This window comes from Corvus kubaryi, unplaced genomic scaffold (assembly GCF_017639235.1).
Source record: "Corvus kubaryi isolate FWS band 111438036 unplaced genomic scaffold, C.kubaryi_AGA036_p1.0 37201, whole genome shotgun sequence".
Lineage (NCBI taxonomy): Eukaryota > Metazoa > Chordata > Aves > Passeriformes > Corvidae > Corvus > Corvus kubaryi.
The window spans coordinates 183622-196227 of NW_024581058.1; the positions used below are offsets into that span (position 1 = coordinate 183622).

Consider the following 12606-nt stretch of genomic DNA (forward strand, 5'->3'; position numbering starts at 1 on the left):
CCCATCTCCCGCTGTCTGGGCTCACACTGATTTGCAGGTGTCAGGCAGCAGCTATCTTTGTTTATTAACAAAAATAGTTCTGAATCTTGCAGATAAAATGCAGTGTAATGAAACATAAGGAAAATGCCATTAGCACTTGTTCACAGCAACTTGAGAAGGAAATTTCCAGCAGCATCCATGGCAGCCCAGCCAGCTGTTGAGCCTTTGGGCTCATTAACACTCCCTCCCACAACTGCTTTAAATAAGGTTTGGAAAGGACTCTTCTCTTTTTGGTACTGCTTTGAGGGGTTGGCTGTACCGATCAAGCAGCTTCTTTGAGGGTTCTCCTAAGGTTTGTTATGTTATTAATTTTTTTTTTGTTTGTTTTCCTGGTGGAAATTCTTGAGTCTTCTTTACTTCAAGTGAGTTAAATAAGCCTACATGGGACCTAGAGGTAGGGGATGTTTACACTGCTCAACAGCACATGTGTGAATAGTATTTTCTAGAATTTCACTGAGCTTTGTGGCTTGAACAGTAACAGATCAATTTTTTTAAGTGTTGGTTGGGAGTCTTTGGTACAGAGGAAGTTTATGGGGATTTTAAATCTGATTTGACTGCTGTAGTTCCTTAAGACAAGTGTTTATTTTTTAAAATAGTTTGCTATTTATCCAGTTGCTATTTGTGTGTCAGAGAATGCTAAGGCTTTTTATTTCTAATTGATTCTGGTGTACTTTAAATTCAAATTTTAAAACTCTGGAGTTTATTAGAGCTGGAAAAACTCATATCTGAACCCATTACGTGAGGGAAAATGGAGCTTCTAGAGTGCCATGTTTTTGTTTATTCTGGAACTTCCACTGTTACATGTTTTATCTGTTTTGTTTATGTTCCTGAAAAGTCTTCCGATGCTTTCTACTTTCTTAACACTACTTTTAGGGAGAAGTGATTATGAGAAAAATCTGTCTGTGGAAAGTTGACTTTCATTGTGTGACAATAACTTGGGATTCCTGATGGCTCAAGTTGAAACATGTGCAAACAAAAAAGGCTAAATACTTACTGTGCCTTATGAATCAAGGAAAGTTAAGTTGTTACTGGTTTGTTTTTTTTTTTTTCCCCAATGTCTTGGGGTTTGAGGTTTAAATCTTGAGTAAGGAAAATCCTTTCTGTGCTTGGGGGGGGGGGGCGGGGTGGCTTTTGTTCTTTTGTTTTGTTTTTTCCCTGTGGAAGAGCCTGGTAATACCTTTGCAGCAGAGGGAGAGAAGGATTTATCTGGTGAAGGGTTTTTTTGTACAAGGAAATACTACAAGTGCAAGTGGGAAAACGCTGTCTGAGGGAAGTGGGAAAGCAGACTCTGCTTGTTAAACCAGAGAATTGTTGGTGTTGTTAAATTACATGGAATGGCAGGAACAACAAACTGCGTGGGAGCATGGGAGAAGTGTGATAAAGGGATGGAACAGAAACGGTTTGTAGCAGTTTTGAGTGCTTGCACAGCTGCATTCTTCCCAAATAATGTCAAGTTCCTATTTGCCAACTATGTAGCAATTCTCAGTGTCAGTTTAGCCTTGCTTTTGTGATTGAAATGAGCCCTAGGAGATAGAACAGGATGAGTTTTAGAGAAAGCTTTTGCAAAGAGGCATCACAAAACAAAGCACGAAGGCTTTTTGGTGAGAGAGGCCAAACTCTGTTGCCTTTTTCTGCCCCATTCCCATTCTTACAGTGATCCTTGTGAAGACACAAGTCTTCTGTGCATGTTCGTAGAGGATCTAACAGGAATATCTTGGTTTTGAGGAGGCAGTGGAGAGATGTGGGGACTGAGGGACGGCCACCACATGGTCATCCACTAGAAGTCTTGTTTAAGAGGCCTGCAGTAGTCCATGGCACCCTAAGATTTGGGATTAAATACAGATGTAAGAAAGAAGATGATAATTTTTTTATATAGAAGTGTATTGATTGAATACATGAGACTTAAAACTGGGTGTTTTGAAGCAGTCATGCCTTGCCTCACATTTAGGGACCTATTTACCATGCTTGCTGTCAGTTTTGTATTGTCAGCTTTTAAAAATGTAGCCTAAAAACCACACCAAAATAGCAGAGTTAGCTTTGATCTGTAAAATAACACCTGAGTGAGGCATCAGTTGTGTAGTAAAAATACCAATTTCTGAGCTGACAGTGGAGCACAAATGAGGTGCTGAGGTGTTAAGATTTCCAGATAAATTGGGATTACTTTGAGAGAATTGGGTCTGGTTTTATTAGACAACTTTTGCTTTGTGTTCATTATTTCATGGGGAGAAGCTATGAAAAAGCTGAGAGCTGCATTATAGCTGGGCTTCAATATAAGAAAGATAAAAGATGATCTTATGTTAAAAAAAAAAATCAGTTTTGGGGTTCAGCTAGGGGAAGTTAGGACACCCTGTTAAGTATTTTGTCTTTTAGTACAAACAGAAGCTGCTTGATCATGTGAGCAGAGGTGCATAAGTAAAATAGATTATTTTTTTCAAGTATTTCATTCATACCTAATAGTTATGACACATTTTTTTATTAATGTTAAATAATGTATACACTGCAGTACAAAAAGACAAAAGGCTGTCCTGTAAGGCATTGTAGTTTTGAAGTAGGAAATCTCTTTCCTGTATCATCTCAATCATCCCTCTGTCAGTTAAAAATCATTCCCCCTTGTCCTATTGCAACAGGCCCTGCTGAAAGGTTTGTCCTCATGGTGCAAAGATAGTTTGTCTTTTAGACTTTAGCTCTGGAAATCCAGGTACTGAAGCTGATAATAGTTGGAAGCTGTATCTTGTGAGGAACGTTACTGTGGAAAAGATGTATATTGGTTTTTTAATCTGTAGTTAAGGACCGTGTAAGATCTGTCTTGACAGTACCTTTCGATGTGAAAATAGCCTTTGTGAGAAGTTTTGAATTTACACTCTTTAGGCTTCTACTCGTACCCTTTCACATGTATCCTACAAACAGCGAGAATATGGCAGGAATAGAGAGCAAAATTCAGAATCCGTGTGAACTAACAGATAAAAATGTGATCCTTTGAGCACGAGGGTTTTTATGCACTTTGTCGCAGTGGCAGCGTTATCAAGGACACGCATTGTCTCCTGCTTTACCGTGTGTGCCTGGGTCGGGTGGCCGTAAATAGCAGCTGGTTTGGGATCTTTGCGAGGGCCGCGTCTTGTAGGAAGATGTGCAAAGCCCGTTTTAAGTTAAATTATAAGGATTTGAGGACCCGAGCCCGAAACGCAGCGATACTCACGGCTCTGCGCCGCCGCTCCCCGCTGCGGCCGCGCGGGGGCGCCCTCGGCCCGCGCACCCCGGCGGGACGCGCCGGCTCCCCCGCTCCGCGCGCGGCTCCCGGCCCGAGCTCGGGGGGCACCCGCCGTGCCACAGAGGCTCCCGTCAGGGCCTCCGGGCTCCGGGGCCGCCCGCACCATTCCCGCTCCGAGCACCGGCCCCCGCCCGCCGCCCCGCACGGGCTCCGCGCCCCGAGCCGCGCACGGCCCGCTCCCCGCGCCCTCCCTCGCCCCGCCTCCCGCCCCGCCCCTCTCGCGCGTGATTGGCCGGGCCGTCCCCGCCGCCGCCGCCGATTGGTGCTGGCCGCGCGCCTCATTTGCATGCGGCGGTGCGGAGCGCGCGGCGGAGCCGCGGCGGGGAAGTTGCGCCGGAGCCGCCGCCGAGCGCCCGTCCCGCCCCGCCGGAGCCTCCGCGCCCTCCGCTGCCGCCGCCGGCCCGAGCGGGACATGGCTGAGCGCAGCTCCCCGCCGGGATGGAGGTAGCCGGGCCCTCGGGGAGGGCTCCTGCCCGCTGCGCTGCCGATCCTCCCGCGCCGCTCGGGGCTCGCTAGGGATCTGCCCCAGCCTCACCTTTCGCTCTTGTCCTGCCGCTTGGCTTAACCCGTCTTTCCTATGGCTGGGATATACAGCTCGACTCTGAAGACCCTGGAGGATTTAACTTTGGACTCTGGTTATGGGGCAGGGGATTCCTGCAGGTCCCTTAGTCTGTCTTCTTCCAAGTCCAACTCGCAAGCCTTCACCTCTTCTCAGCACAGAGGCAACTGGTGGTACTACTCGGGCTCCATGAACAGTAGGAATAACAGCTGGGACACCGTGAACACCGTGCTGCCGGAAGACCCCGAGGTCGCAGATATCTTCTCCAAGTGCCCTAAGCTGCCGGATCTCGAGGAATACCCTTGGACTGATGAAGACATCGGCAGAATCCTGCGCAAAGGGAAGGCAGACGGCCACGGCAGGAGCTTTTCGCAGGAAGCTGTCAGGCGGCTCTCGCAGCTGCTGCGGCGCGCCCTGATCAGGGTGTCCAGGGAGGCTCAGCGCCTCAGCGTGATGCACTCCAAGTGCACCCGCTTCGAGGTGCAGAGCGCCATCAAACTCATCCAGAGCTGGGCCCTGGCCGAGAGCTGCGTCCTGGCCACTGTCAAGGCGCTCTCGCTGTACAGCATGAGCGCCGGGGATGGGCTGAGGAAAGGCAAATCGGCCCGCTGCGGCCTCACCTTCTCGGTGGGGAGGTTTTTCAGGTGGATGGTGGACACGAGGATTTCGGTGAGGATCCACGAGTACGCGGCCATCTCCTTGACGGCGTGCATGGAGAACCTGGTGGAAGAGATTAAGGCTAGGGTTTTGGCGAGTCAGAGCCCCGATGGTGGCGGGGAGATCTCGGCTGAAATCCTGGAGATGGTTATCAACAACGATGCGGAACTTTGGGGAGTGTTGCAACCTTACGAGCACCTCATCTGTGGGAAAAACGCTAATGGTAAGATCCAGCTTTTACAGTCTGTTGCCTTCATCCCAGCAAGCTTTACGGTAAAATCCTCGCTCTCTGTGGACTTGGGGTTTTGCTGGGTTTTCTTTGCATCTGGATTGCATCTTGGTCGTGGTTTGTGTGTGCGTAAAGCGGGCACGACGGTCTTGCCAGGCAAGAATGATCCTGCTCCGTTCCTAGGATGTACCAGCTTATAAAAGGCTGTGGGAAACCAAGCCTTGTTGTCCTAACAAACATCTGACTTTCCACCAGCTGCTGTTTTGAGCATTTTCCCTCTAACTGGCGTGCAGATATGTTCTCTGTAACCCTAAGATGAAACGTGCTTTACAAGCTGCTGTCCAGAAAGTACCACTATATCTCTTTTAATCAGAATTTATCTTACAGCGAATATCTTGCAGTTTCATCTTAAAGATGCTGTAACCGCATACAGCCTGGAGAGGGAAAACAACATCATTTTTTTTCCCCTTTTGCCCCAGTAAAATTTACTTTATGAGCAAAAAGTTTAAACTTCATGTTACTCGGACTCCCTTGTAGTTCAGCAGAAACCTGTGGTGTCCTTTCCTGCCATAAACAAGAGCTTGTGTGTGAGTGTAGGACGGTGCCTCGGTGATGAGACTAACACAGTGCTAAGGTACTTACCGCTGTCATTTGTTTGGAAAGCAAAGTTTCCGAACACTTGAGCGCATAGAGGAATGTTGGCATCTTGCTGCAGTTTGGAAAGCTTAAGCCGTGACAGTTGTGTTAAGGAGCTGCGCTGTTTATTTTGCATTGACACACTGAGGAATACCGTGTTTTTCCATGGAGAATGCGGGGAAACGTCCAGTTTAGAAAATCTGTTGTGTGCCACCCACGATTTCATGGCTTTTGCTGGCCCCCGTTACGCTTGACTATTCCATGCTTAACACGTTTGTGATTTAACTCTGTAAAACCAAGGAACTTGGTCTTTTCAAAGGGGAATCTCACAGCGAGAGAAGTAAGGGAGCTGTTTTCATTTGAGGGAAAACCCCTTTGAAACACTTCCTCAGAGATGCACTGACTCACCTTCTCCCTGGGTGCATTGATTTCCTGCAGTTTTCCTGTACCCAAGCAATTCCGTGGTTCAGATCACGAGTAGGTGACTGCAGCGAGTGTCCCCTTCGGGTCAGCATTACTAAACATTCGTGAGATAAATGTGAAGAGCCCTGTGGCTGTTCTCTTGGCACTGGTTCAGGGCATAGCTGTAACTTTAAAAGTCAGACACAGACACGTCCATTTCTAACTACAAGCTCTTGGGTGAATAGGGAGGTATGAGGATGCCGTGTCTGCCAAAACACTTGCCATTCTTTATGCTGGCTCTGAGAAGGGGACTTGTTTCCCCTCTCTTGTTCCTTGTTTAGGGCACCTGGAGTGAAATACTTTGGTTCCGTGAACCGAAATGTACATTTCAGCTCTTCTCTGCTCAGTGCTTCTGCCACACAGGTTCTGTGTGTAAAGTGAAGAGTTGGACCCTCACTGAGGTTTGGTTGTTTTGGTTTTTTTTAATCTATTTGAGAGAAATCTCCTTGGAAAAACTGCGGTGAATGAATGGGTGCTGGTGTTGAATGGGAAGAAGGGGGAGTGTGCAGGGAAATGCTTATAAATATTCAGAGCACCAAATGGTCAGTTATGATAACGCTCCTGCACAGTGGAAGGCCAAGCAGTCAGTGGCCACAGAAGGATTGGCTTCTGTTGCCTCTTTTGTTGTTCCTGCCTTTCAGATCAATTCTGTCAATAATTGAATGCATTTTTTAAGTCTGGAAATTGAATAAAACCGCACATGAAGGCATCCCGGGATTTCCTGTGACAGTCTGTCACTAGTGTTTTACCTGACACAAGTCAGTGAATCCTCTAAATGACTTTTCTTGCAGTTGTAAGGCCACAAATGGTTTTTATATGGATGCAAAAAAGCTTGAAATAACTTCTCTGTTCTTCTCCCTGTAGGAATTGTAAATGAGTAGTATTCACATCATTCCGCACAGTGCTTTCAAATGATCTTGTCTTTTACATTAATTTAAATCTGAAGTAGATCTGGCAGTAAAATAACTGGATTTGTTCCTGTTTTAAGGAACAGGGAAAGTTGCTTTACTGTCAGTTTTGTTTCTCTTCTAGTAAGAGCGTTTAGTGGAGCACTCGTAAATTGCACACTTGGGCGGGGGGGGGGTTGTGTGGTGTGTTGGGTTTCGTTTTATAGCCCTGAGTTTCATGTCAGAGATAAAAAGCACTTAAAGGTTCAGTCCTAACTCCAGTCAAGCATTGTAATCCCTGGATGAAATCCATGGCGCTGTCCTATGCAGAAGATTGCACGGGATTATCATAATGGACATTTGTGGCATTATGATCTATTGAATACCATTTTCATTATTAGATCAGGACAGCCTGCTGCTTTGGAGTCAAAGAAACAGTAAGTAAATACATAAATCTTCCGAAATTCTCATGAGACGGAGGTTTAGACCTGTATTTCTTCAGTGACTAATCTCCCATCAAAGAGCACGGTCCAGTCACTGGTCTTGAGCTTTGGAGGCTGAAGGAGCAATGTTGTGTATTAGCAACAAACGTGTGTTAATCAACACCTGCTGTGTGAAGGGTGAAGTTTGAAACTCTGTAAATGCTGAAGGGGGAATTCTAATATTAGTTTTAAATAAACGATAATCTGTGGCTTGCTTGTTTATTTGTCCTTTCTGTGAAGCTGTTCTTTAATCAGCTTTTTTGCTGCTTCTGTGAGCCACTCTCTGCTCACTCTCTGTGAGAGTTCTGACTTTGTGCTTGGGACTTGGTGGCTCTGCCTTGGAAGGAGGAGGAATGACCTGAGCCTATGGCCCTGAGGAGTCCTGCCAGGCTCTGGGTGTGTTAATGCCTCCAAGGATAAGGTCTTTCTAGGCAGAATCTAAGGGAGGATGTTGCTAAAATAGAGGAATGCTGGACAGAAAATGAAGTACAGGCAGCAAAAAAGATGAGCAGCTGCTGAACAGTGTAGCTAGTGAAAGGTAAAACAAGTGGAAAGTGGAATACGTGTTTTATTGTCTGTTTTTAATTACTTGGAGATGCATGATGTCCAGTGGTAGAGAGTGCACCCAGTAGTTTCACAGGGGTCTTGAGACATGCTAATTTGGGATTATTGGAGTCTATTAATTTAAAATGTTTGTGGAGAGACAAGTTGAAATCCAAACTTACCTTGGGAATGTGATTCTTTTACTTGATTTGCTTCTGTTTGATGTGTGGTTCTTTAGACTCCGAGCTGTCAGCACTGCAAATACATTTTGATATTATTGCCCTGTTAATTACAGCACTTGGGTTGTACTGAACTCTCTGGTTATGGTCAGGCACTCCTGTGTCTGCCAGTCCACCTGCTGTGCTGTTTAATGCATCAGCACATCCTGGTGCTCTGGAGATAGAAGTGTTGACAGATGTTTTGCCAAAGGAAAAAAAAAAAAAATAAGGGAGAGGGGGAAGGGTTGGAATTTAACTTGATAATGCTGTTTCTTCATGTACCTCTTAGCCCAAACACTTGAAGTTCTCCCTGGATGAACTAACCCACAAATGAGTCTTGTGGCTTGCTGAGCTGAGGGGGAGGAGAAATAGGATCTGAAATAATTCTACTTGTGTTTTGAGGCATTTTTCTTAGAAGAGGGTTGAGGGGGGAGCTGTATAACCTTTCCTCGCAGTGTGAGGGAGCGGTTTGGACTCTAAAAAATTAAACAAGGCATGAATTTTCTTCTGTCTGACACTAAACACTGACAAACCTTATCAAACATGGGCTTAGTTAGCATTTACTGCCACCAACCCTGTGTTCTTCTGTGTTTCCCACTGCACTAACACAGGTTGAGAACTGCAGCCAGTTTTAACATAGAGGATTTTTTAGCGCTATGCCATGATGAAAATTCCTTTTTATACCTATCACATGTTCTGAAATAACTTTATTTCTGCACAGTCACGGTACTGTATTGAAATGCAGCATGGGGGGGGAAGAAAATACTGACATTTCAATAAGCTGAGTGTCCTTTTGTTATCTGAGCTGAACAAACGGGTGTGCTCATCAAGAGCCTCATCAATTTTAATAAGCTATCAGCTCCACAAGTCTTCAGGAAAGCACTGCATGGTGGAAGGGGGGCTTTTTTGGGGGGGTGGGGTGGGGGAAGAGCTGCAAAGACAATCAATAAATGAAACTGAGGGGAAATACAAGACTCTTATGGTGGTACAGCAGGTGGCCTGCAAATTGTTTCAGGGGAAAAAAAAAAATCAAATAACTCTGTCTTCTGTGTTACCTTGTCTGAAGCACGAGTTGGGGGTAATTTTGGGGATTCCTGGGCGGGAATTTGGTAACTTGTGTACACGTTTCCATGTTGGATGAGCTGGTTGTAGCTATGATCCTCTTCCAGCGATGGCTTCATTCACCTCTGGACCCCCAGCCCACCTTGTGTGCTTCTACTCCTACACAGCCAAGAGCTTGGATTTCTATCCACAAAGCCACAGGGACAAATTCTTTAAGCCTAAATATTAATGCTTGTACACACATGCTCACCTCTCCTATGAAAAACAAACCACCAGGTGCATCTCTGCAGATGTATGTGTTCTTAATTGTGCATCTTATGGTAAAGTGTAGAGCAAGTGAGGCTAAAATGCCTATTTTTTTCCATTTACAGTCAGTTTTCTGTGTGTCTGTATAAAGTTTTTAGTTATAGTAAAGGAAATGTAATCAATGTAAAAAGTAATGATGCTGTCTTAATCCTTCACGTTGCTGATATTGCCCCAGGGCAACAAAATTTGTGTCCTTTCAGTAAAATTGGTTAAAGAGAAAGTGCTGGAATCCCTCTTGTCTGTAAATACCAGCAGCAAATGCTGGTGATATTTGGATTTTTAGTGGAATCTGTGTTGGTGGCAACTTAATTCTGTGAAACAGGGGAGTTGGGCTGTGAGGGAGGGACCTCTTGGAGAGAAAACTCTGTGATCTGTTGTGTCAAGGCTGAAATCTCTTGTACTGCAAAAGTCTGAACTGAGCAAATACTGTTGGGGCCAGGACTAAATTTTATCCCTGAGTTACAACAGGGCTTTGGCATTTGGTTCATTGATTTATTGATTTTTCCAGGTGTAAAATGAGGCTGGTTTAGCTCAAAGATTAGCAGTGAGCACCAGTGCAGCATTTTGGGGTGCTCTTACAGGTTGTTTTGTGTGTACATGTCAGCAGAAAATGAGGCATGAGCTCTGAGCGTTCATATTTTAGTAATAAAATAGGGTGTTTGATGTACATGTCTTCTGATATTGGAATAACTGGAATTAAATTGGAGATCTTGCAGCTGATTTTGCTGAACTGAGCCACCAGGGTGTGGGTTTTTTTCTCATGTACCTCATCTAATTTCTAATGTGACTTGAAACTTGAACTCACCTGATTGAGGGAGAGTTGCTGGTTGTCAGTCAGCTTCCACACCTGATCTATAGGATTGTGGATATCCTCCTCTTCCTTGAGATCAGCACTCATCCAGTGCATGGATGTCATATATATAGATTTTGGCTGTTTTGGCATCTTAATCCTCCCTAATTTGGGGTCATTCCAAAACTAACTGCAGTGGTAACAAAGGGTAGTGGTGAATTTTGAATCAATTTTGCTGTGATAACGGGGTTGAGATGAAACATTTTCTTATGCTGAAAAATCTTGTTTGGGTGGTAGTGTTCTTGCAATGTTTTCATGTTGTAACAGTTTATTTCTGCTGATGCACATCACGGGATTCAATTACTCCTGTTAATGGTCCATTTAGAGCTTTCTTCATCTGTTTGATTTTTCTGTCCCTTTCCCCAGCTTGGTTTTGTAATGGATGGGTCTGCAACAACTCAAAGGAAATGCTTCAGTTTATGAAGTCCTCTGCTGCAGGAAACATACGTAAAGTACTGGAAACACTTATTTACAATAGACCATAAAATTCACTTAATAAACAATTACCAAGTTGCAGAGGAGGATGGGTGAGGACTCAAACATTCATTAACTTCACAGAGAGCCAAAGCTCAGAAGTGCCCGCTTGCACTTGGGAGCTTAAACCCAAAATCTTGGTGTTGAAGTAGAAGTAAGTTGTTAAAAAACTCATTTTACAGCAATGCAAGAAGATGGAATAAGGCCAAAAATAGTATTAATCCTGTGATCTTCACTAAATTAACATGTTGTCCTTTCTTAAAGGCTAATGCATTTCACATTTAACTTCTTCTTGAGCAATTTGTCCGTTGTGCCAGCAGAATTCAACAGAAGAGAAACAGAGGCTTGTAAACACAATAAACCCACTGGATACTCTACAGTGCCCAGTAAATCACTCAGCTGTCTTAATTCTCCTGAATGTTTGGAAAAGAGAGGAAAATAATTCTCCATTTCCATCTGAGCTCTCACTTTGCATTTGGTCAGGGCTGAGCTTTTCAAGTCAGTGTATGTAGTCCTTATTTCTAAACATCTCCCATTGTTTCAGGCTCAGGATTTTGCAAGCTGGACATTAAGGGAAACCTCTCTCCCTGATGAAGTTTTGCCCCACCAGTAGACAGCAGGAGGAAATGTCCATTTGCTCATGCTGAGCTATGAGAATTCAGGCTGATGAACAAAAGGATAAAACCGATAATTTCTGGTGCTCTTCTTGTTTTAATGGGGTTTGATTTACGTGGTATTTTGAACCTAAGTGCCTAACATGACGTTTGGTTAAATCCAAACAAGCCTGAGGCAACAGTAAATCTGAGACAGTGGTGGCTTCGTGCTTTCTTAATTTACAAACTGGGGCCAAAAGACTTCAACAGAACTCTTGATTCTCTTCCATATGGAAGGGCAGCTACATTTGGAAAAAAAAAATTTATATATATATAAAAAACTGGTGGATGTTGTTGAGAGCATGAGTCAATTTAAGGGTTCCAAGTTGTGGATTTTTTTTTTTATGGAATATCAGGTTGGAAGGGACCTGAAGGATCACCTTTCAACCACGTGAGTGAGGAGAGCCTTTGAAGTGGAGTTGTCTTGTTTGCATCGAAGGACTTGTCCCAAGAAAGCAACAATAGAAAGAGGAAAGGTTTGTTCCTTTCACCCCAACACATCCAGACTTGCCTTTGGCCTTGGGTTGCGAGCCAGGCAGGATCTGGGAGCTCAGCCTGGTCCTTGGGAAGGGTTTGGACACAGCAGGTGACCTGGTTGAGCTTGGCAAGGCAGCGAGGAGAGGCCAGCGATGGGCAGGGCACGGCTGAGGTGGTTTTGCCAACCCCTAATCCAGGTGTCTGCCTGCAGCCTGCCAGGGTGGTGACTGCACTTCTGTGAGCTTGGGATGTGTGGGACAGAATTTGTGGCATGGAAGTAACTTCTGGGGAAAGGGGATGGTGTGACTGCTGCTCTCTTCAGGAGGGGACACTAAGGATTAAAGTTAAATGGAATTCTGAGCTATAAAATCCCCGTCTGTTAAAACCTACTCATTATGTGGTGCTTGTAGATGAAAGTCCCTTAGAATTGTAAACTTCCTCCTCCTCATCTGCTCAAAACCTGCTCCTTAATGATGTGATTCCTAGTCCAGCTGATGCTGTTTGAGGAGCCCCTCCGTGGGGAGGTGGTTTGGGCTGGTCTTTGCTGTGATCTGACGTGAAGCATTTCTCTGAAATCGCTGCTCAGCAGAGCCGAGGTGCTGGGCTGCAGCCTGGGAGCATCATTAAATCGGGTCTCAGGGATTGCTTGGTGCTCTTGGTGTGACTTTGACCCAGACACTCAGAGTTCACTTGTACACCTGAGCACTTGTCGGTCTTGTTCTGGTTGTTTAATTATTACACCTGGACCATCTCTTTCTTAAAACCTGTCTGATGTTCACGTCATGTTGTACTTGACCTGTTTCA

At 45.0% G+C, this 12606-nt stretch overlaps 1 protein-coding gene across 1 annotated transcript in view; it reads left to right on the forward strand.

Moving 5' to 3' along the window:
- The first annotated feature begins 3648 nt into the window (after nucleotides 1–3648).
- ABTB2 (ankyrin repeat and BTB domain containing 2) overlaps nucleotides 3649–12606 on the forward strand; it is a 111927-nt gene continuing 102969 nt past the window's right edge. Inside the window, exon 1 of the mRNA XM_042022374.1 lies at nucleotides 3649–4746. Within this exon, the coding sequence (XP_041878308.1) occupies nucleotides 3885–4746 (862 nt within the window). The 5' untranslated portion in view covers nucleotides 3649–3884. The remainder of the gene's footprint in view (nucleotides 4747–12606) is intronic.